The sequence below is a fragment of the Ambystoma mexicanum genome, chromosome 11 (genome assembly GCF_040938575.1).
Source record: "Ambystoma mexicanum isolate Mex_15411 chromosome 11, UKY_AmexF1_1, whole genome shotgun sequence".
In the NCBI taxonomy this organism is placed as follows: Eukaryota; Metazoa; Chordata; class Amphibia; order Caudata; family Ambystomatidae; genus Ambystoma; species Ambystoma mexicanum.
The window spans coordinates 1,098,621,716-1,098,645,714 of record NC_090934.1 but is presented as its reverse complement, the minus strand read 5'-3'; the positions used below and the strand labels follow the sequence as shown (position 1 = coordinate 1,098,645,714).

Below are 23,999 nucleotides of genomic sequence, written 5' to 3'. Positions count from 1 at the left end.
TTCAACAACACCACAACTTGAACACAAAGTACCACTTAAAGTAACACATATCCCATTCTCCTTAACTACGCTGGATACATATAAAATTGCAACATCATGCCTCTTTGCCGCTCCCCTAGTCACAAAATGGTGCAGGCAACTTGAACCCCTCTTTGTCTTTGGGACCTTTCCTGACCATCACAAGAGTGTCAAGCATAAAAAGTCCTTTCTTCTGCCCTTCCCAACCAAGAAGGTTTGTAGAGGGCACTTGCAGGGGCTCTGTTACCTCCAGTGCAAGTGGCAGGGTCCTTGGCACCAGTACCATTGTTGCAGTAGGCATTGTCTTCATAGCAGTTTCACCCCACATGTGCACTTGGGATGGGTAGGGAAGAATAGCTTTCCTTTTCATTGGAACCTTCTTAGTTCATCTCTATGGCAGAGGACTTTGGAATAGACTGTATTCTCAACAGTGTTCCAGGCGAATCCTTCTTTACCTGGGGTCCAAAGATGAATCAACCAAGGGAAGGCTCTTCTTGGCATTATATGGGCAGAATTCCACAGTGGATTGATCAAGAGCAAGCCCTTTGTCAAGTGTCCAATCCATGTTGCTGTAACAAGTATGAAAATTAAGTGTCAAGAAACATGATAAGCACCCCGTTTTACCTTGCATACTGATATTTTAGGTATGTAAAGAATAGAGACTGAAGAAGGACAGAAAACTGTCACCCTTTTCTTACACTGTTCAAGATCTTCCAAGTGGCGAATGATCAATCTAACTGTAAAACAGGGTGGCTTGTTGTTACTCAGGGTTTATTTCCTCTAAAGTATGACTGCAAGGATGTCATATATCGACATCGACAGTGAATTGCCATACTTTGTTATGCTGCTTAAACTGCATCTTGCCCAAATGGCACAGTGTACTAACCCCTTCTGTGTGAGCACTGCCTTTTCACATTATACATCACATACATTGCCATACAGCATAAAGCAGAAGAAATTGTTAGATGGATGCTGCATTTGATGTTTTGTATGTGTTTTTTGATGTTTTTATATGTTCTGTAAAAGTGGATTGATACATTGGTTTTAACAGACATTATGGTACATTAGCAGATATTGATTTAAATATGCTTTTCAAAGTTGTGATTACCACAATCTAATGCATTTAAAGGGAGGGGTAGCCTGTTTTCCTGTTGTTGTTGTCTGTAGTGTGTTCTTCCCCTGTCCAAAACAGGCCCCCAAATGACAGCTTTCAGCGTCGGAGATACAGCGTTAATTCCCAAATGGAACAGTGGCGATGTCTCCGCTCCGAGTGGATGGATCAGGCCAGTTCCGCTGTAGCAGGCTTCAGGGCACAGAGGACCACAGCTGCAATGAACTTGTAAAGTTCGTCACCACGGCTAGGCGACACAGTAACCGATTATAATCCGGTTCGGGCGCACTCACTTTACTCCAGACCTGGGAACGCCAAGTGTTCGAAATTCGGTTTGAGAGTGCCATGAACACAGAGCTTGCGATGTACCAAGTTTCAAGGGCCTCTTCGAAACGGCGGCGGTATCAGGGCAAAACTCCTGCGCAAGCTGGTAAGCCCACTGGTTGGCCCAGGGATGCTTCCGAAAAGGCTTACTTGCAGGTTTTGATGAAGGTGCAGAGAATAGTTGGTCCCACTTTTCCAATGAGTCAAAGCGTCTGCAGACCTTCTAGGATGACCAGATGTAGAGGGTTTCCCACGGGATGACAGCGGGCTCAGGGTGCCAAACCTTCCAGCGAGTCACCAGCGGTTTCTCGACTTGGCTTCTTAGTTTCAGGATGCTTGGATCCTATCCTTCGTTCAGTGAGAACTCCAGAGATTGATATGGTATGGGTGATTGGAACCTTCTCTTATCCAAAATCTCCTTCGTGCCAAAACGAAGATGACCCAATGGGAGATCTGCTCACATACAGGCATAACATACGTGGGCCAATCATGGACCACGGTGGTCCCAGGCATTCACAGCACACCAGACTCTCTGGCACCCAGGATGCGTATTGGAACTAGACAGTCCAGCCCACATCCTGGGGGCACACACTCAAGGCATGCAGAAGCCCGCGAAAGCTAGGCGCTTTGCAGGAAAATGCATGCCCAAATAAGGACTGACCCGAGTCAGCTCGACCTGGGGAAGGTGAAGGGGCAAGATGGCCAAAGGACAGGACAAAGAACCTCATGGCATGGCCATTTTGGAGCCAGGCCAGCTAACCGTGCCAAAAGCGGTAGTCACAGTTTACCTGGCAGGAAAGGTTTAAAAAGATACAAAAAGATAAGCTGCCACCAGCCCTGTCCAAGGCACATCTGCACTTCTCCTAAAACATCTTTCGAGAGTAACTAGGTCCTTTAGAAATGACAGGAAGACCCAAGTGCACTGTACTCTAAGGTACTGTGTGCACTTGCAACATGTTTCAGAAAAGTTGCAACATTGACAAGGACTAAGGGAAACAAAGTCTCTCAGTACTGACTGTCTTCAAGGGCATGCCAGTTTCCCCATAAGAAGTGAGGGAAAGGCCCAGGGGAGTGCAGCAGAAGGTTGTGCTTCTCTGGTAAAGTCAGACTATGGTGTTTAAACAAAGCAAAAAGTTGGGGGGTACACAACTGTAGGGAAACTACACATGAAATGGAAATCTTTCCTAACACTTGGCTGGACAAGTGGGGTGTGCTGAAGATTTTTTCAGGAAGGGGCACACAAGGGAGTGCTTGAGGGGGGAGGGGAAGATCCAGAAGCAAAAGAGTGGTTGCAGCAATCAGCAAGTGCATGGGCAAGAGAGCCAATGTTGTCCTGAATGGTTTGTGGGGAGCAGGGGAGACCTGTTTTGAGGAAACCTTCATGAAGCAGACAACTCTGTAGACCTCATCAGGTGTGATAGGGGAGAAGGAGCAGAGAAAGGAAGAGGGAGGGTGAGAGGCCATAGGAAGCAGGGGGGTGGTGGAGGTGGAACGGGATGCAAGGGTGCTCAAGATGTCCTGCGTTTTTGTAGTAAAATGGGTGGCCGATGTGTTGTACAGGGCCTGGGACAGAAGAGGTGAGCAGAAGACTGCAGATGCACTGGCTAGTTTCCTGCCGATTTTAAAGAGTTGAGCCTTGTTGTTGGATGCATCAGAGATGCAAGCCTGTATGTGGCCCTTTTCTTGGAGACGATGGAGAGTCGGTATTGCCTTTGGAGCAGGCGAGAGGTCAGTTTGTCAGAGGGTGAGCCTGAGGTCACTTCCATTCCGCATCTCTACACTTGCGTTTCAGCCTGCACGTTCAGAGTCATCAATGGTGTTACGCTTAGAGGCAGGTTTCAGGCGGATCCTCATGACTGGGGCAAGAATGTCCAGAGTGTTAGTAATGGCAAGATGGAGGTTGCTGAGAGCAGAGTCAGAGGTAGAGTCTATAGTGGAGGGAAAGGGGGGGTGAAGGTGGATGCAAAGGCATCAGCTGGCACTCGTTTCATCGGACAGATATTCGTGAATGGGGTTGGCAGGGCTCAAGCAGGTGTGGTCATAGGGCCGAGAGGACCCAGTTGAGAGGAGAGGAGGGCGTGGTCTGACCAGGAAAGAGGGGCGGTCAGTGAGGAGAAGAGTGAAAGATCAGAGTGGATGAAGGCATCAAGAGTGTGGCCAGCTGAGTAGGTAGGACCAGAAGGGAGAATGGAGAGGTGGAGCGAGGTGCAAAGGTAAAGTGAGATGCTTGTCCCGGATCTTAGGGAACGTACTGGACGGTTTTGGTCAATACTGTTATTCAGGTAGAGGGGGGCTTCATTGTAGATGCAGCGGTGGGTCAATGACAGAGTTTTAAAGTAAATGCGGGCTTTGATGGGCAACTTAACTAGACATTCATTCATATGCCACATTCTTTTGGCTTTCTTGTCATGTTCAGTGTTCTGATCATCAATTTTTGGTAATTATAATATGCATTGGGTCCCAACAGGACTTGCATTCTTTGGATTCAGCAGCAATGTCTATGTGGTTATGCTTTGCCCAAATCAGCGTGGCATTGATTGGTTTCCCACTTCATGCCTCCCACTGTGTCTGTTATGAATAGAATCTTTGCTGCACCTCTGCCAGTTGCCGGTGTGATCATTTTGCTTGCTTTGGTGTCATTCCCTGAAGTCTGTCTGATCAGGAAGGCTCGGCTACCAACTTCCTTAATCAATCAGGAGAGTAGGTAATTTGAATCTTTTCTCAAAGTACTGTGGAGATATGCAAATCCTCTGCTGGACGTCAACCTGGATATTTTCAGGTCTGACGGTAGGTCAATAATGGTTGCCGACAGGTGATGTAAATCTAAAATAAGTGATCTCTGTGAAAGAGATTGTGGGTCTTGGGTTGGCAAGGTTTGCCATCCTATGCCATTGGTTGCGATTCATATGATATGATATGATGTTTCATTTATATTGTGCTTCTACACAAGTGTTTCACGAGTGTTTATGCCTCTGATGTGGATTGAGCAGTCAATTGTGAGTTTATGGTTCTTTCTCCTACTACAAATTTCTCTTCTGGGATTTGAAAGGAATTAGATGGAGGAAGAGGCGGGAGGCACAGACCTTTGATCCGTTATTGGTGTCAAATGTTAAGGTGGAGTCCGGCGTAACCGCTAGGCTTTGGGTCTTGAGTAATGACTTGGCTGAGAATGGGTGGGCAGAGGCTGGGCCGAATGAGATGCAATGCTAGCGTTTTGTTTGGCGTGTGTTGTTGAAGAGCAGCCATTGTGTTGTGGTTGGTGTATGTTCGGGAAAGCGCATGCACCTGCAGGGTTTGAAAGCGGACAGTTGGCTTGGCATGGGTACAGGAAGAGTTGTGTGTCACTGGTGAAGAGGTGTTAGTGGAGGTTTCTAGGGGGCAGGATCCTGAGGATCAGGAGGAGGTTGGGGACCCTTTTTGGCCCCCGCAAGACCCTGGTGGCAAGGCAGGTTTGCCTCTGCTGCTCGCGGGTCCTTGAGGTTCTGTTGGTGTGTGTCGTGGATGTGTGTGTGTGTGTGTGTGTGTTTTTCCCCCATTGATGGCGGGCACTTAATTCCAGATACACTGGTGTGCCAGGTGGAGGGGCTAGGGTCGGATAGTGGATAATGGCCAATATCCAGAGTCTGGATGATACGGGATCGGGGAGGCTCTGCCAGTGGACGGGTGTATCTGTCTGCCAAGGGTGAGCATCAAAGCCTTGGAGACAGGGAGGTGTGAAGAGCTGCGAGGGGGGCCTGTGCTATGTTGGGCGCTAGTGAGGCGCTCACTGTGAACTCATGTGTTCCTTATTGTGCAGACCCACAAACAGCCGGGGGCGGGAGGTGGATGCCTTCTACTAGACAGTGCTTTTGTGGGGTCACTTCTCTTTTTAAGTGCTGCCTTGAAATCGCTGGTATAAACATGGGCAGGTGGCGCGAGAGATGGGGGGTTTAAAATGCCCACCGCTGCGGCACGTCTGTACATTTTATTACATTGGTTTGCTGTAGTCGCTGGCACTAATGGTAATTTTATCTGATGAGACATCACGGTTTTATTTATCGCAAATGATCACGAGAGCGCCTCTATAGTGAGATAGTAAAGAGGGTGAGGTTTTCACTTACACAAATGTATTTCAAGCTTGGAGGGTGGGACGGGGTGTGCAGAACACAAGTACAGTTCCAGTGATAAATAACTTAGCCTCTGTTCATTGAGGCGGCCTATTACAGTCAATACGGTAACAGTGGGACGAGGGACTGTGTGCAGTGTGGGAGCTGTGATCTCATAGGAGGAGGGAAGTGCTGGGAGGGGAGGTGTTTACAGACCGACAGACCGGCGGCTCTGAGGGAAGCTTTTACTCCAAGTCCCTAGTAGAGTCAACCCTGGAGCTGCGGGCGCAAGAGCATCCCAGAGCTCCTCTGGAAGACGGGAAACACTTGGGTCCGCGAACCCACGGGAGGCAAGCAGCAGCCACAACAAGCAACAGGGCCGCCCGTGCAGACAGGAGGCGCAGCACTGGACCGACCGCCGCCGCCGCCACACTCAGGAGGAACGGCGCTGGACCCCTCTCCCCATATACAGACAGCGGAAGAGCAGCGCCAGACCCTCCCACCCCCATCCTCACACAGGAGATCAGCACCGGGCTGCTCATACGCAGGGACATCCCCACACACACAGCGGGGGGCAGCCTCTCCGTATCCACAACAGGAGGCGAGAGCAGCGCCGGGCTGTCAATACACACAGGAGCCCCGCTGCTGGAAGTCTGCTGCGCTCATTGGCTAGACGGGATTTGGGATTCCTGCCTGGATGGAGCGCTTCACTGGGGGCTCTCTGCACCGATTCTGAGGGTTGTTCGTGGAACCGTTCGTGGGATATTTGTGTTGCTGGTGGTGACGAGTCTTAAGGAAACTTGAAGCGGTTTATTTCCAGGCCAATCAATCACCAGTTGGAGGTCCAGGCAATAAGGTTGTGCAATGGTGAGTAGGGCATCGCTGGCCATTGCATGCATAACGTATGGGCACCCAGGTGCAGGCCTGTTCATTTATTCACTCGGGCATTTGTGAACTTGAGATATTAACCCCACATCCCATTACACGAATCCTTTATTGCTCATTGCGCTGGTTATGGTCCCACTCACGTGTGCATTATCATTTAATGTATGTGCGTCTTGCCTTCATGGATAGTGTATGTTCTGAGAAGCAGTAGACGTACCAGCTTTGGAAGCCTTGCTGTCATCACGCAGCGCCCTGGGAGTTCTGGCAGTGGCGACTGAGCAAACCTCATGCAAGAATGCTGGGCACATCGCCCTGCAGCCCATGCCAAGTAAATGGCCGAGCAAAGCACGTGCTGCTAAAGGCTGTAGGTTCGAGCCCACGCAGGGCAGACTCAGTCTTTCATCCTCCTCAGTCCGGTACAGGCGAGTAGCCTTCAATTGCCTAATTCACAGAAGTGTTTTATAATGGCAAAACCCCATTGGAAAACGTTCTGTGAATAAGGGCCACAATAGTTTGCACGTTTCCTTCATGCGACATAAGCCTGGAAGGGTCATAGTGCAGGGAATGTATTATGCAGGGTATCTGGTCATTGCATCTAATGCCATTCCATTGCATTTTTTCCATCTAAAAAATGTGCACCGAATGCATGTTTTTGGGGGATAAAGAGTTCATTTTTGTTCAGGGGGATTTTAAAGTGTAAAAAACAGGGATGTGGGGGGTCCCCCCCACAAAAAAATAAAATAAAATGCATTCAATGCTAATTTTTTAGATGGAAAAAATTCGACGCAAATGCATTAAGATGCAAGGAATTCGATGCAATGACCATAAACCATTACGCAGCTACCTGATTATAATAACTCGCATAAACTATGGATTTGGGTTAGCAAACAAATAAACCGAAACCCGATATGGTGGGAAGCATGGGCTGTAAGCTTAATTATACCAGAAATAATAATCTTAACAATGAGCACTTAATAACGGAGGATATGCTGTTGGGCATCATGTGAGCCCATCGTAGGGCCACCTCCAGGCTGATCCATGCCGCCACACCTGAGAGGGTACCCGGCCACTCTTGTTCCCCCCAAAAGGGCCTTCTATACATCCCTTTTCTGCTGGTGGCCAAGCGATATTTCTCGTGACTATTTCCATGTCGCTAGGTGGACACCGCTTTATCTGCTCAGGCTCCCTGCCAGTGATGCCTGGCTAGTATTTCTGTCTGCTTCCAGACCCCTGTTACCCGTCTAAGGGAACTGCACGTTTCAGACAACCGCACTTTCCTACCCAATTGTGCCAGAGCGTTACCTCCTAAACGTATGATCAGAAAATCGGGGGAGGAGGGTCCCTGGAACCTATGAACTCTGCCCACCTGTCGTGCAGGTCCTCCCACTTCATCCCAGGCGTGCCCCACCATGACGTGATTGTCCTTTGAAAATGTAATCCAGCGTGGGTGTCCTCTAACCCTCTGTGGGTCTTGACACGAAAGAGTGGCCCACACCTTCCAACTGATTTGAAAGGGGGGCATCGCCTGTTGGGAGACGCGCCCGTGTTATATCTGTTCTTTTCCGATGTATATCTTTATGTCCCCCAGCTTTCAAGCCCCTAATCCCCTTACTGGCTTTCTCATCCAACCCTCCCATCCCAGGCTGTGTGGATAATGTGTCCCGCCAATTTTGCAGTGGGACCGGCGGCCCCAGCAGGGCCCCGGCTCAGCTCCACTTTTGGAGACTGCTGGGGCCCGGCCCCGGCAGGCCCCGACCCACTTAAAGCACTGACCGAAGGTTTAAAGGACGAGTCACCGCTGCAAGGGGTTCAAACCCACTATGTCATAGCATCACTCCTATCGCTGGTAGAATTGTCTATCTCTGAAGATTGCGCTGTCCTCATGACCAGCATCGGGGTAGGGCTTGGGGAGCGGTGTGAGTGCATCTCTGTGATCTAGCGCCTACTGCATCCCATGCACAGCTTCGAAGCTTTTCGACTCAGTACAGTGACCACAATCCTCTCACGGCTTCCGTTCCGCTGCCCGAAACTTCCGGTGTCAGGAAAGGTCAGCCAGGGCAGGGGTGGGAGTGATGCATGGACTCGGAGACGTGCCTTACTGTCTCTCTCTGGGTAGGGGTCAGGCTGTGTAAACATGTGGGTGGCAGGGAGGGAGGGCGGAGGAGGGGCAAAGAACGGGCTCCTTTCAGCGACCGATAGAAGTACAGAAGGCCTGGTACCCAAATGGTTATTCTGCGCAGCTAAGTGACTGCCGGCGCTGTACATAGAACACCCCGATAACTACACGAACAGCCATTGTTCACTACTTTGCATGAAGCGGGCAGGCCTACAACACCAGAGGCCTGTGCCACGGGAAGGCCGGTATGCAGAGGTCTTCAGTCTATGGGGCCTGGCCCCCTTATGGGGGCCCGAAGGATGTGGGGGGGGCATCCAAAAGGGACTACTGTGACTGTTTTTAATAGAAAATATAAGCAAATGTGGCATCGAGGAGGGGTGGGGGGGTTCAGCAACACAATTCTTTTCTCCCTCAAGGGGGAGGGGCCTCAGCAGAAACCAATTTGACTACTACTGGATTAGATAGTCGGACCCAGTCCCTCCAACCTTTCAGAGGCCTTACATATCGCAATGTTCCTTGAGGGTCAGGCAGCTCCTGACATTCCTAACATTTCCCCAACCCTGTCGACATTCCCGAGGCACCAGCCTTGCCAGTAAAAAGAATCCTCTTGCTTTAGTTTAGTTTAGTTTATTATTTGTATAGCGCCGCCTGGCCCTAGGGCATCCGGGCGCTTGCGATGAATACAGCAAGAATAATGAATACAACAAGAATAATGCAGCAGAAATGTACAAATCGATTACATATTTACAAATTTACAGTCTTGGTGCATGCTAGTGCGGTAGGGCTAGGCAGTTTCTTTGGATAGAAGCCAAGTTTTGGTGTTGTGTCTAAATCTGTGAAAGGACGGTTCTGATCTCAGCTCGAGTGGAAGTGAGTTCCAAAGTTTGGAGGCAAGCACGGGGAAGCTGGAGCCACCTGCTTTTTGGAGCTTAAATCTTGGGATATTTAAGCAGTGTGTTTGAGCTGATCTGGTAGGGCGCGCTGGGGTGTGGTGCTTGAGGTTGTCGGATAGGTATCTGGGTGCTTGGTTAGCTAGGCATTTGTGTGTGAGTGAGATGGTTTGTATTCAATTCTTTGTGGTATGGATAGCCAATGGCAGGTGCGTCTGGCGTCCGAGATGTGTTCTTGTTTGGGTATGTTCAGGGCTGCTCGCAAGGCGTTGTTTTGTATGACTTGTAGTTTGTTGATGTTTTTCTGACTGGTTCCCAAGTATAGCGCATTGCAGTAGTCAACTTTGGAAAGGACTAGCGCTCTGGCTAAGGTGATGCAGTTGGATGGTGAGAGGTAAGGTCTGCTGGCGTTGATAAGTTTACAAGTGTAAGCAGTGGCTGATGAGATGGAATTGATCTGTCTTGTCAGTGTGAGGGAGGAGTCGAGGTAGATTTCTAGGGTTTTGACGCTGTTAGAGACGGTGATGTTATTGCCGTCTATAGTGAATGCTTGATAGAGTTTGTCGAGTTTATTAAGTCTGGGTTGGGAACCTAGGAGAAGAAGCTCGGTCTTGTCGTCATTAAGGCATAGGCCATGCTTGGCCATCCATTCTTGGATAATGGAATAAATGTTGTTGAGAGCAGTGAGGTCAGTGGAGTAGTCGCCTGTTAAAGGGATCAGTATTTGGGTGTCATCTGCGTAGTTGGTGTAGATGACACCCAAGCGGTCCAGTATGTCAAAGAGGGGTTTCGTGAATACATTGTATAGAGTGGGGGAGACGCAGGAGCCCTGGGGGACACCGCAAGTGACTGGGGATGGGATGGCAGAGGCTGTGGGTGCGAAGACTCTCATGGATCTGTTGTTAAGGAAGGAATGGATCCATGCGTTGGCGTTATCTGAAAATTTGGCTGCTGAGGATAGATGTTTGCAGAGGATGTCGTGGTTGACCAGGTCGAAGGCGGCCGATAAGTCGAGGAGGAGAAGGAGGGCTAGTTTACCATTGTCTTTAATGTTGTCCATCTGTGTCTTAAGGTCAATCAGGGCGGTCTCAGTGCCGTGTTTGGGGCGGAATCCTGATTGTCTGAGTCCTAGTAAGTTATTTTTCTCGAGGTGGTTCTGTATCTGGAGATAGGCAGCTCTGTCGAGGATTTTTAGTAGGAAGGGTACAGTCGTTATGGGTCTGTAGTTGGTGGGGACATTAGGGTCAAGGGTGGGCTTCTTAAGTAACGGAAGAACCCAGGAGTCCTTGAGGTTGTTGGGCACTATGTTGGAGGTGAAGGATGCGTTGATGAGGGAGGTGATGAAGGGAGCAAGTTGTTTGGCAGCATCTTTAATGATAGGGGCTGGGCAAGTGTCGCCTTGGCATTTGGACGGTTTAAGAGAGTAGATTATTTCTTCAACCTCTTTAATGGTTATGGTGGAAAACTCAAAGAGGTTATTGTCATCGTTTTGGGGGGTGGTGTGGGTGTATGTAGAGGGGGTGATGTTATCGGAGAGGGTGAGGCTTTCTTTCTTTGTCAGGATTTTGGCTTGTAGCGTGGCAATTTTGCCTAGGAGTGCTTCCTGGATGTTCGTGCACCAGTGGATGTCTTTATTGCAAGTGTCTGGAATGGGGGAGGGTGATTCGAGTTCTCTCAGGATATTGAAGAGCTCTTTGGTATTAGATTTGGCGTTGCTGATTCTTTCATTGTACATGTTTTTTTTAGACTGGATGATGGCTGATTTATAGATGTTCGATGCTAGTGCGTAGGATGTCTTATTAATAGTGGATGGTGACTGTTTCCATGCTAATTCAGCTTGTCTTTTGGCTTTGCGGAGTGTTTTTAGTTTGGGGGTGAACCAGGAATTGAGGTGTGCTCGTGGTTTGGCTTTCCGAAGCTTGAGTGGTGCTATGGTATTTATGGCCTTAAGGATAGTTGTGTTGTATAAATCTACTAATTCAGTAGGGTTGGTCATGGTGGGTGAGAAGTCGATGATGGGTCGGAGTAGCGGGAGGAGTTTCTCTAGTGTGATATTTTTGTTGTTTCTTGTGAGTGTGGGTGGGGCATTGGAGGAGGGCCCTGGTGTTTGAGAGCCTTTGTTGATGGTGAAGGTAATAAGGTGGTGATCGGTCCAGGCGCATGGTGTGTTGGAGAGGATGGTAGTGTTGCAATTGAGGTCAGCTATCCAGTCAAGGATGCGGCCTTTGTTATGTGTGGGTTGTGCGATATGGTGGGTGAGTCCTAATTCTGAAATAGTGTTGGCGATAGTGTGAGCTTTGTCATCTTTCTCATCATTGAGACCTAGATTAAAGTCTCCTAGGATAAGTAGTCGAGAGTTAGGTTTGATATTGTTAGAGAGTAGAAGGGCTATGTCGTCATTGAAGGATAGTATGGGGCCTGGTGGTCTGTAGATGAGGTGGATGGTGATAGTGCTTGTGTGCGTTGTGGATAGTTTGAGGGTGAGTAATTCCGCTGATGTCAGTGATTGGTTTTGTATGTGTCTAATGTTGATGGAGCTTTTTGCAATAACGGCTACTCCACCACCTTTAGCTGTTTGTCTGTCTGCACGGTAGATGGTATAGTCATTGGGTATAGCAAGTGATAGAGAGGGGCCAGATGCTGGGTGGAGCCAGGTCTCTGTAATAGCTATGAAGTCGAGATCATTGACGGTAATAATGTCGGCAATGTCTAAGGCATGGGCGACTACAGATCTCGCATTGATGAGTGCACCTTTAATGGTTTCGGTGGTGATGCATGATTTTTTGATGTGGGTGCGGGGGGAGGGTGCGATCAGGCCGTGTGATATCTGGTCTGTCGGAAGTGTAGGGCGTGTGCAGTGGGGGGCAGATTTGGTTAAGGTTATGTTTTGTTTGTTGCCTAGATTGGGGAGGGATGCGGGTGTGTGTGTTCTGGATCTGAGTCGGGTGAATCTCGATAATCCTGAGCAGGGATAGGATCTGCTGGTAGTGAGGTTCGTGATAGTGGGTTGGCCGATGGGAGTAGTTTGTGATGCTTCTTGGGGGCTGGGGGTGTCTGCTATGCGATGAGAGTCAATGGAGGAGGTAGGCTGGAAGGGGTTGATGTTGGGTAGGAAGGGGGTGGGGCAGGGTATGGGATAATGTCTGGGGCAGGCTAGTCTGCTGAGGCCGTTGGAGTGTAAGCGAAAGTGTGACCCTGTACAAGGGGTGTCATGGGGGACCAGGCAGAATGGGAACATAATGAGGAAGGTCCAGGTTATCATTTCTGAGTTTAGAGGGAACTGACGCACAAAATCGTCAGAGAGAAGCTAGTGCGCAATGTTAGTACTGTATTGCTAGTCCTGTAAGTTAGCCCAGAGCTGCATGACACATCCATGCATACACCACTACTTCCCATTGATAGGTGCCATTATTAAAATACATCAGCGATACTCATTTCTGAGACCCTGTAAAGGAAGACCCGTCCGTCCCTGTCTACACTCGAACGTTGCACCTTGTAGCTTAGGGGGCTCTTTACAGCCTGCGCTCAACGCCCCGCTCCCTGGGCCCCCCCAGCCCGAGCCTTTTCAGTCCGGCGGTGCAGGCTGCGGACCTCTCCTGCCAGAGCAGCAGCCATTTCTCACGACGAGGAGAGGAAGGTTAGAAGACACATCAAAAGTAAGGGATGCCCCTTGAAGACGTTGATAGGGATCCAGAAATTAAATGGTCAATGGAGCGGGATCTGTGAGCGCGTGGTAGGACCTCCGTTGGGTCACTGAAAGATTCTGATATGCGCAGACAGAGCTGTTCCTTGAACTGGGGTTCGGTTCATCTATACACCTACTGCAGAGTAGTTCCATGAAGTACAAACTAGGCTATTAGTGGTTAGGTTTCTGCCGTCTGAATACAAAGCACGCAAACTGATCCAGAACCCAACTCAATATAGTTACTTATGCAGAACAGAAAATAGCAGGGGCCTCGATGGGTCATTTCTTCTCTCTGACAGTAAAAACGATGTATCAAGAACCTATACCAACATAAGCCTTTTATGGGGGAGGCTCTTTTTCTGACCATAATAAAGATGTACCTAGAACCTAACCCGACATAGGCCTTCATGTGCCAGGTAATCAGTCTCTATGATCATAACCAAGATATGGCTGAAACATAGGCCAACATTGGTCTCCATGGGCCAGACATTCCCTCTGACCCGAACAGTTATGTATCCAGAACCGAAACCAACATAAGCCTTTATGGGTGAGGCGCTCTTTCTGACAATAATGAAGATGTACCTAGAACATAGCCCGACATAGGCCTGCATGTGTCAGGTAATCAATCTTTATGACTATAAGCAAGATCTGGCTGAAACATAGGCCAACATGGGTCTCCACAGGCCAGGCATTCTCTCTGGCCTGAGCAATTATTTATCTAGAACCAAAACCAACATAAGCCTTTATGGGTGAGGCGCTCTTTCTGACAATAATGAAGATGTACCTAGAACATAGCCCAACATAGGCCTGCATGTGTCAGGTAATCAATCTCTATGACTATAAGCAAGATCTGGCTGAAACATAGGCCAACATGGGTCTCCACGGGCCAGGCATTCTCTCTGGCCTGAGCAATTATTTATTTAGAACCAAAACCAACATAAGCCTTTATGGGTGAGGCGCTCTTTCTGACAATAATGAAGATGTACCTAGAACATAGCCCGACATAGGCCTGCATGTGTCAGGTAATCAATCTCTATGACTATAAGCAAGATCTGGCTGAAACATAGGCCAACATGGGTCTCCACGGGCCAGGCATTCTCTCTGGCCTGAGCAATTATTTATCTAGAACCAAAACCAACATAAGCCTTTATGGGTGAGGCGCTCTTTCTGATCATAACAAGGATGCATTTAGAACCTAAACCAATGTAAGTCTTTATAGGTGAGGCACTGTTTCTGACCATGACTAAGATGTATGTTGAACCTAAACCAATATAGGCCTGCTTTGGTCAGGAAATCTCTCTTAACATAACCAATATGCATCTGAAACAAAGACCAAGCTTGGTCTCTACGGGCCAGACAGTTTCTCTGACCCGAACCGAAACCAACATATGCCTTAATGGGTGAGGCACTCTTTCCGATCATAGTGAATGTATGAAGAACTTACATCCAGCCCTACAGATAAGGTGTGTATACTCAGGGATGTCATTTGGGGGGGTCCCTTGATAACCCTAAAAAAAATAATAATAATAAAACGTTTTTTTTAATTGAATATCCTGGGCTGTGGTCAGCACCATGTTTTGTTTCTGGAGTGACTGGCTTTCTTGTTTCTCTTTAAAAAAAAACAAAAAAAACAGGGTCTTCCACAAGAGTAACACTTTGAGCAGTGGCCCTAAATAAGAAAGAATAGGAATACCAAATAATTTGTCTTTCTGGAATTCTATACAATAATTGCTAGACTCATCAAAGGTTTATTTTGGACACACATCACGGGGTGAGTCACTGATTTAGTCTGTTCTTAAACACCTCAGATTCACAATGCAGACAAACATTTTCAAAAAGCCTTTAGAGTAGAATAAGCATCCATTTCGGACTATGGATTTTGCTTTTCGCAAGTTGCAGTTATATCATGTTTTTTTGCCGTTGTCTCTTTACGATAATCACAAGACATTCCATCTCGGTGTCCTCGGTCACTTGACAAAATCCTTGTGCCTAAAAGCTTGTGTACAGTGTAGACATGTTTGACCATTGCCCATAAAGGGGCCCTTGATTTCATTGTGCCACGATTAATGCTTTGTTTTAATGTGTCTATATTTAATCTTTCGCTGCCTGGTCTGACAATTGGTGACATGGAAACCAATGGCTTCCAAAGGGCAGCATAGTGTGTCTGTCGCCTACTCGCGATGTCTCTGCCACTCATTGCTTGGTTGCCACCAATGGTGATACGGAAGCCACTATATGGCAAAGGTTTGCGTATTACCCACTGTACAGGATTTTGCTATTGTTCCCTTAGTTGGCTGGTACCACCCACCGGTGACAGGAAAGCTGGTGTCCATCCAAGGGTCCTGCTGGCAAGTTTCCACAAGCAAGGACCCTATGCTGGATTCCTGGTGCCAGCCACTAGTGACAGGAAAGCTGGTGTCTACCAAAGGGTTCTGTTGGCATGTTTTCCACGAGCAAGGACCCTGCGCTGGATTCCTGGTGCCAGCCACTAGTGACAGGAAAGCTGGTGTCCACCCAAGGGCTCTGCTGGCATGTTTTCCACGAGAAAGGACCTTGTGTTGGTTTCCTTGTGCCAGTCACTAGTGACAGTAAAGCCAGTGTCCACCCAATGGGCTCTGATGGCATGTTTTCCATGAGTAAGAGCCCTGCGCTGGTGTCCTTGTGCAAGCCACTAGCGACAGGAAAGCCTGTGTGCACACAAGGGCTCTGCTGGCATGTTTTTGACAAGCAAGGGTGCTGAGCTGGATTCCTGGTGGCTGGATTCCTGGTGCCAGCCACTAGTGACAGGAAAGTCACTGTCCACCCAAGAGCTCTGCTGGCATGTTTTCCACAAGCAAGGACCTTGTGTTGGTTTCCTTGTGCCAGTCACTAGTGACAGTAAAGCCACTGTCCACCCAAGGGCTCTGCTGGCATGTTTTCCACAAGCAAGGACCTTGTGTTGGTTTCCTTGTGCCAGTCACTAGTGACAGTAAAGCCCGTGTCCACCCAATGGGCTCTGCTGGCATGTTTTCCACGAGCAAGGACCCTGCGCTGGATTCTTGGGGCCCACCACTGGCGACATAACGTCAGTGTTTGCCAAAGGGCTCCCTGCTTGAAGAGAAGTAACACCCTCTGCATTTAAACGCGCCCTTGTTTGCCCACTGGGTGTCATTGCAAGGTGAGGCTGGGTAGCCAATTCACCTTGGCTGAAAGGGGCTCTGTTGTTGTAGCGGCTCTGCATCAACACTGGGCCGCGCTCCCCTCCTCGTCTGCCTCCAGCTCCGGGGCGGTGTTACCAGGCACCGGCCGAGCACGGGCGTAGTCACAGAAGCGTGTGTGCGGAGGTGACAGGGCGCACACTGTATGGCGCACGTTCTCTGTCTGGCCTGCAGAGACAACATTCAGGGTTTTAAGGGGCGCTGGGCCTCCGTGTCTCCCTGTCGGCATGTGTTTACTTTGATATTTAGCTTTTTCGGTGTACTTTATAGCAGTGTCCTCTCCAGAAAGGGTACTTGGGACAGGGGGAGGGGGGGTTTGAGGCACACAAGGGTCAAGTAGAGCCCTGCCTATAATGTGCGATGTGTGAGGCACAATCCTACATCATAAACAATGAAAACCACACATGTGAGTTGTAACGTGAATAAAGGGTGTAAAGGCCACGCACAAGGCTTTTTACGCCTTTCATTCTTGCCACATTTTCATTCATTTGCATGGCGGAGGGCAGGGGCGGAAAGCAGCTTGCGTTTCTGTCGCCTTCCTTCCTCTCCGCCATACAAATGCCCCAGCATTTGCGCCGGCACGCATTTTCATGCCTGTGCAAATGCTGGGGATCCCTATGGAGTTGGCCAGCTTTATGTGCCAGCATAAAGCAGGCAGACTCCATAGGGATCCATTGTAAATTCTGCCTACCATGCTTGCATGGTGGGCAGCGTTTACAATTACAATTAAACGCTGCCTACCATGCGAGCATGGTAGGCAGTGGTTACTCATTTGCACTCTGAAATGCAAATGACCATAATTAGGTAGCAGGGACCTGGCTACGCTTGACTGCAACGTACGAGATCCCAAGTTATGGTTGTTTTAGGATCTATGTGATCACTGCGCGGCCGAAAATGCAGACCTTTTCTTTTTTTAACCCTTTACACACATATATATGTGGGGAGACCCCTGCAGTCCCCCATATTAATATCATACTCTAAACCCCCCCACATATACATATGGTGTAAGGGAGGGGTTAAAAAGAAGAAAAAAAGTAGCCATTTTCGGCCGTCGCAGTTCCCAGGTCGACATTTTTGTACGCTTCCCTTGTTTTGCAATGGCGGTGGTTCCGTTGTGGATGCTTTACAATCAATACATTTGAATTTTGCTTACTATTTCATCAGTGTTCATCAGTTTTACTTAACCATACTGTGCCTTTAACCCAAAGTGTTTTTACTGAATTTCAATGTTTTTTTAATGATATACTGTATCATATCTACAGTACCACTGGTCGTATCCTGCGGCCCTTTGAAGGTCTGTGACGGCCACAATGGCCATTGGCTAAATTACCTGGGACATGGCCTTTTGTCATGCCCAGATCCTGGTAAGCCACACAAAGTAACCATTAAGCCAGGCCTATGGCCAGGCCTCAGGACACATTACCTGCATTTTGGCTCAATGGGCAACTGGCCATGGCCTAAGGCCATAACTAGTGGCCACTTAACCTGGGGCACCCATGCCAATGGTCACTGTGCCACATTACGGGCCCATAGGCCACTGGCCATGACCTGCAACCCCTTTGCCCGGGCACAGGCTTTTTCCATGTGCCAGGCCCAGCCAAGCCAGCGAACGCAGCCAGTGGCCAGTAGCTGCGTTACCCCATTTCAGGTCTGTGGGCCGGGTCGGAGTCCCAGCTCTGGTGTGCAGGCTGGGTCTAAGCCCTGGCTCTGGGTCCGGGAGCTCTGCAATAACATCGTCCATGCCCTTCTCGCACTTGCACGATCTGAATGACACAAGGCATAGTAAGATTGTTTCTTGTCCTCCATCTATTTCCCTCCCTGTCTTGTCACGCCTAGAAACAAACACTTGTGTACAGGTGCGTTATAAATGACACATCATATCATTATTTTTGCTATTTGGGGGCATATTGCATCCCTGTCTGACCCTCCTAATCTTGCCTTGGGATTGCCCCGGTTTTTGCAACACGTCCCTTTTCAAATGTTTGCAGTGAGGGGTCTTCCAGACCCGGCAAAATTCTGCAAGCAACAATAGTAATAGTTTGAAAAAAATGCACATGGCACCAACCAATCATATCAGATGTTTCACAACTATCCAATCAGCTTGTCACAAAGGGTTTGCAAATGCAGACACCCAGAAGTAAATCCGTGGACCGGAATATCAATAATTAATTTCTGCCATTTTTGGGGCACTTTTAAATAAAACCGCTGGGTGGATTTGCAAGAGATTTGCGAGGTCTGCTTTCAGGACGAGACGGCCACTCCCTGCAAGAGTTTGACGTAAATCCTTCCAGCGGTTTATGCAGTAGGTGCAACAGAAAGAAAATGTGGCTGGGGGCAATGAAATGGAAAACGTACATGTAGCCCTTGCCTACAGTCTATATTTTTGAACTTTTTTTGTGCAGATTCATCAATGCGTGCCAAATCCACCCAAAATGCGCTCTTTGTGTGGTAAGTGCAACTGAACTATAACTGCAAGCTTGAAATTGCCAACCCTGCAATATGTGCAAAGTAATTTCTGGCCTGATTTTTGGTCCCAGCAAAAGGTCTATCAGCTCACTGCCAATCTATTGATGAAGCAGTCCCCCCCCAAGGAGCTTCAGGTATGGCAGTGTAAACATGAGATTTGTGCCTATCTTATGGAATCAAACTTATTGAGATAAGATTTTTATAAACGCCATGTCTGTCGATTATGAATCTAACCAGCATTACTAGTTAAAGGGACCCCCGTTTAAAGCTAGGACATCAATCAATTTCCTCCTGGGGAGATATGTCCATGATCATGAGTACACCAAGGAGGAACTTTTCTGGCTCCACTGTGTTAATTCAAATAGTATGTGCCTGTTGACAGCTTTTTATAACATCTGGCTGAGAGTGTAAGTTAGTTTGGGTATAACACTATAAGAAGTTGAGTAAGAAATGTGTTATTGTATTGTTACCTGAAAGTAGGATATATAATTATATGTTTATGGTTTTATATGGTATTCTTTTGCTTCTAATTTTAATATGTATTTGTATTTTCATAGGTTTGTGTAAAGTTTCTAATGTAAACTATATCACAATAAATATTATTATTATTATTAAAAAAGCTAGGACATTATTCTGATCCTTGGCTTGGGAATTACTCATGTTAAAATGTAGGCCTTTCTTTTCTCCTTATGAAATTAATGTGCTTGTACTTTTGGAAAATAATAAATATTTTTTTAAAAAATAAATGAATTTGCATACCCACATGTAGACGTGTGAATTGAAATGACATTACGGGTACTTGCCAACCCTGCTTTGCACCTTATTATTATATAAAAGTCTTAGATATTGACTTAGGACTTAAATGGATTTAATTTTAGTATGATTTGTTTCAATTTCTCTGTGGTTTCATATTGTTATGTCTCAGCAAGGCACTGTAATTCACAGTATACGTCCAAGCTGCACATATGGGTTGTAAATTGTGTTTTAAATGTGTATCTGCTTATTCAATTGCATGTTTTGAATGCTTTTATGGCCTTGAGCCGAAATAAAGCAACATTGACTGACTGGCATGCCCACAGCTTTTGGTAATTAACAACTTGATTCTGGGGGTTACATTTATGACTCAGAGGAGCACCAGGCTGCCAGTTTGCAGAGCAGGAGGAAGGGAAGGATAGCAGAGCAGGAGGAAGGGAAGGATAGCAGAGGGAAGACAGGGAGAAAAGAAGGTGGAGAAAGGTTAGCAGGGGAGAGGCAGAGAGAAGGAAGAGGAGAAAAGGAAGGTCTTGAGGAGCTTCCAGAACTTAAGGAGGCCCGGCTCAAGGTGGAGAGTGGCAGGGAGGCCATTCCAGAGGGAGGCACCTGCGGAGGAAAGAGATCTACTACCGAGTCCCTGCTTGGAGAAGCGACTCACCCTCAGAGCATTGGGAGTAGACGAGCAGAGGGCTGTGGAAGGAAGGTACTTAGGAAGAGAGCGGTGGAGATAGTACTGGCCCTGGCCCCAGAAGACCTTGTGGATGATGCAGAGGGGCTTGAACTTGATCCACGCAGCCAACCGGGAGCCAGTGGAGGGATTTCAGATCCGGAGAGATACGGTCCCTGGGCTTGAGGCCAAGGATAATTCTTGCGGTCCTGTTTTGGATGAGTTAGGTAGATTGAGAAAGAGGCTGTTGCAATTGTCCAGCCTAGAGAAAACTAGGGCTCTGGAGACAGTGAGCTTCTGGGGGAAGGTGTGAAAAGGTAGAATACCTCTGAGGAACTGGCCCTTTTAAAATGTTTTCTGGGATAGAGGGGTCGGCAGAAGGCTTTTTGAGCAGGGGGTGCACAAAGGAGTGCTTGGGAGGAGAGGGGAAAACTCCAGTGGCGAAGGAGTGGTTCCAGAGATCGGCAAAGGCTGGAGTGAGAGAGTCAATGTTGTCCTTAATGGTTCTGGAGGGGCAGGGAGACACCTGTTTGGATGAGACTTTCATAGACCGGACTTGGAAACCTCATCAGGTGTGACAGGAGAGGAGGAGAGGAGAAGGGGTGGCCAAGGAGGGCCTGAGAGAGGTAGAGGTATGGAGGGGAGCAGATGAGAGTGAGGGCAGGATGTCCTGAGTTTTTGTGGTGAAATAAGAGTACAGGGCCGAGCAGAGGGCCTGAGCGGGTGTGGTAGAGGAAGACACTGGAGCAGGATTGGCCAGCTCCTTGCAGATTTTGGTCGTGTTGTTAGATGCCGCAGAGATGTGGGCTTGAATGTAGATTCTCTTGTTTTAGAGAGGATGGAGAGTCTATAGTGCCTTTGAAGTAGGCAGAAGGCCAGTTTGTCAGAGGGTGGACCCGAAGCTCCCCATTCCTGTTCAGCTGCTCTGCACTTGCGTTTCAGGGCGGCAAGGTCAGAGTCGTACCAAGAATTGCACTTTTTGGCAGGCTTCAGGCGGATCCTCATCACAGGGGCAATGATGTCAAGAGTGTTGGAGATGGAAAGGTCAAAGTTGGAAAGGGCTGTCTCGGGATGGGAGTCAGCCGCAGGAGTAGGTGGTGGAGAGTAGGTGGAGGCAAAGGCTGCCACTGACATGCCTTTCATGGGTCAGCAGAGGACTGTGAAGGAGGGTGGCAGTGCTGGGAGGGCCATTGTCAGGGAAACAGGAAGCTTCAAGTGAGAAGAGAGAAGAACGTGATCAGTTCAGGGGAGAGGAGTAGTGAGAGGGTTAGAGAGAGGGATGTCAGAGGAGATGTGAGCATCCAAGGTGTGTCTGGAAGAGTAGGTCAGACTAGAGGGTAGAATGGAAAGGGAGAGAGAGTTGCAGAGGTTGCGGAAAAGCCCTGAGGAGTCGGGAGAGTCCAGGTGGATGTTGAGATCCCCAAGGAGGAGAATCTGGGAGGTAGAGGAGAGGATAGAAGAAGTGAGTTCAGCCCATTCAGAGAGCAAGAGGGTGGCCTGTAGAAGTTGGCCAGGGTCATGGAGGAGCCAAGAGAAACCGAGATCCTGTGGACCAGGCATTCAAAGGCGAAGTAGGCTTCAGTGGAAATGATGTAGAAAGGAATCCACTCAGGAAAGAATAGGGCCACTCTGCCTCTGGGCCTGCTTGGCCTGGCCTCAGAGAGGATATTGTAGCCCACTGAGAGAAGTGTGTCAAAACTCGTGAAAGAGTTGGCCTTAAACCATGACTCAGTAAGAGCGAGAACATCTAGATCCAGCAGTTCAAGGAGGTGGCAGATGCCAGAGGATTGTTTGACAGCAGAGCGACAGTTTAGAGTAGCAGTGTGGAGCACGTTGCCACTGTTGAAAGACTTCCGGGGATGGGGACAGGGGTCACCACCAGCAGTGGCAGAGGAGCCTGGGAGGTAGAGAGAGGAGGTGCAGAGGAGCCAAGGAAGACGTGGGTGGCAGAGGGGCTAGACAGGTGACGTCTAAGGGAGGCAAGGTAGCCAGGAAACAGGCATGTGGCAAGGGAGCCAGTGAGGTAGAGTATGAGGGAGGCAAGGGAGCCAGAGTAGTGTAGGAGGGGGTGGCAAGGGAGCCAAGGATGTTGATGGCAAGGGAGCAAGAGTAGTGGAGTGAAGAGGTGGCAAGGGAGCCAGAGTAGCAGAGGGAGGGGGTGGCAAGGGAGCCGTGGAGGAAGATGGCAATGGAGCCAGGGTGGTGGAAGAAGGTGGCCAAGGGGCCAGCACAGAGGTAGCAGGGTGGCAGAAGGAAGCAAGTTGATGAGGCAAGGGAGGCCCCTATCGAAAAGTAGAAGGTTGGGCTGAGGCCCTTGTACCAGGATGGTACCATTGAGATAGACATTAATGATGACTCTGGAGGAATGGAAGGAGGCTAAGAGGACCTCCCAACATGTGCCACCATTAATGGGTGAGGAGGAGTAAGGAGAGAGCAGAGCGACCATATGAAGAGTCCATAGGTCGGGTGAAGGAACGACAAAGAGGATGCCAGTGAGCGTATCTCTGGCAGAAGCACTGAGATAGGTGTCAACGATGGAAAGTCCTGGGTTGAATACCAGTGTGTCCTTCTACAGCCTCTTCCTACCAGACTTAATGAGAGGCGCAGGATAGGATATAGAGAAGAGAAGATGGGGGAAATACAGAGCACCATAATGGGTGTGGGAGGGGGGGAGGGGGCATTTTGCAAGGCTGAGCAACTGAGGTGCAAGGGAGGGGTACATTGGGAGGCAGAGGGAGAAGAGAGAACACATTGATATACAAGTACAGGGAACAGGCTAAGAACAGTAGGTTACAGTAGGGTAACAACTTCTACAACAGAGTTCAGAGAACAAAGGAACAGCCACAGGCAATGAGTACCAAAATGGGAGCTGGCTCAGAGCACCCTAGGGGGAGAGCTGGAAGCCAGAGTGTGGAACCTAGAGAAGAGGAGAGGAGAAAGGCCTATTGGGAAAAGCAAATCATGCGAACAGAGCTGTGGCCCAATATAGACTGTAGGGGGAAAGTAGTTGCAGGGGTCCACAAGCGTTCACCTAGAAGGAAAAAACAGGAGATGCGATAGGAGTGCAACAAAATAGTAGTAGTAGTGAAGAAACAGAGTACGCCTACCCCCGAGAAAGTGCAGCCTGGTGGATGCGAGGGAGACAGTGCAAGGTAAGAAAACGCATTGGAAAGGAAAGTACATGTGAGGTAGGGCAGTTTAGTAGGACGCAGTATGGCTGCGCCCCCACCCGCACATTTCCTAGCTTGCGGTTTCTGCTGGTCAATGGCTGCGCTGCATGCTCGCACTCTTCGATTCCGCGTCCCATGAATTTGATAAGAATAATAATATTCTGGTGGGATACAGAGAAACCTAAGCCACAGTAATATCAAAACAGGAAATATTTTGCCATGCCCAAAACGATAGGCCACAGAAACATAAAATAATTAATTTAACTGTAGCTAAGTGGCTTCTTGTCCTATATATACAACCCCATCTCTCTGGTTTCACCTATGCGAAAATAGCACATCAGCTACTGCAAGAATGTCAAGGCACAAGGGACATATAGAAGACTTGTGCCGGGGGAATTGCGGTGGAAATGTCACACTGCAACCCCATGATCTGCCATGCACTCACGTTTCAGATTTCTGAAGTGCACAAGAAAATAACTCTTCGCAATGCTGTGCTTCTCTCAGTTTGTTGGTGCATGTGCCCATTACCAGGCCTGCTGCTGCTCACTTCAGGGGGGCCGCAAAAGTGGGCGACACATTATGCAAGGCAGGCCAGTGCCCCCCTGACGCCTCTCTAGAGACGCTAGTGCTCA

The 23,999-nt window shown here is 48.6% G+C and overlaps 1 protein-coding gene across 4 annotated transcripts in view; it reads left to right on the top strand.

Annotated features, from left to right (window-relative positions):
- Window positions 1-5,733: 5,733 nt before the first annotated feature.
- MYO1E (myosin IE) overlaps window positions 5,734-23,999 on the top strand; it is a 933,795-nt gene continuing 915,529 nt past the window's right edge. For all 4 annotated transcript variants that reach the window (XM_069624389.1, XM_069624388.1, XM_069624387.1 and 1 more), the window contains exon 1: window positions 5,734-6,405. In XM_069624389.1, the coding sequence (XP_069480490.1) occupies window positions 6,403-6,405 (3 nt within the window). In that variant the 5' untranslated portion in view covers window positions 5,734-6,402. The remainder of the gene's footprint in view (window positions 6,406-23,999) is intronic.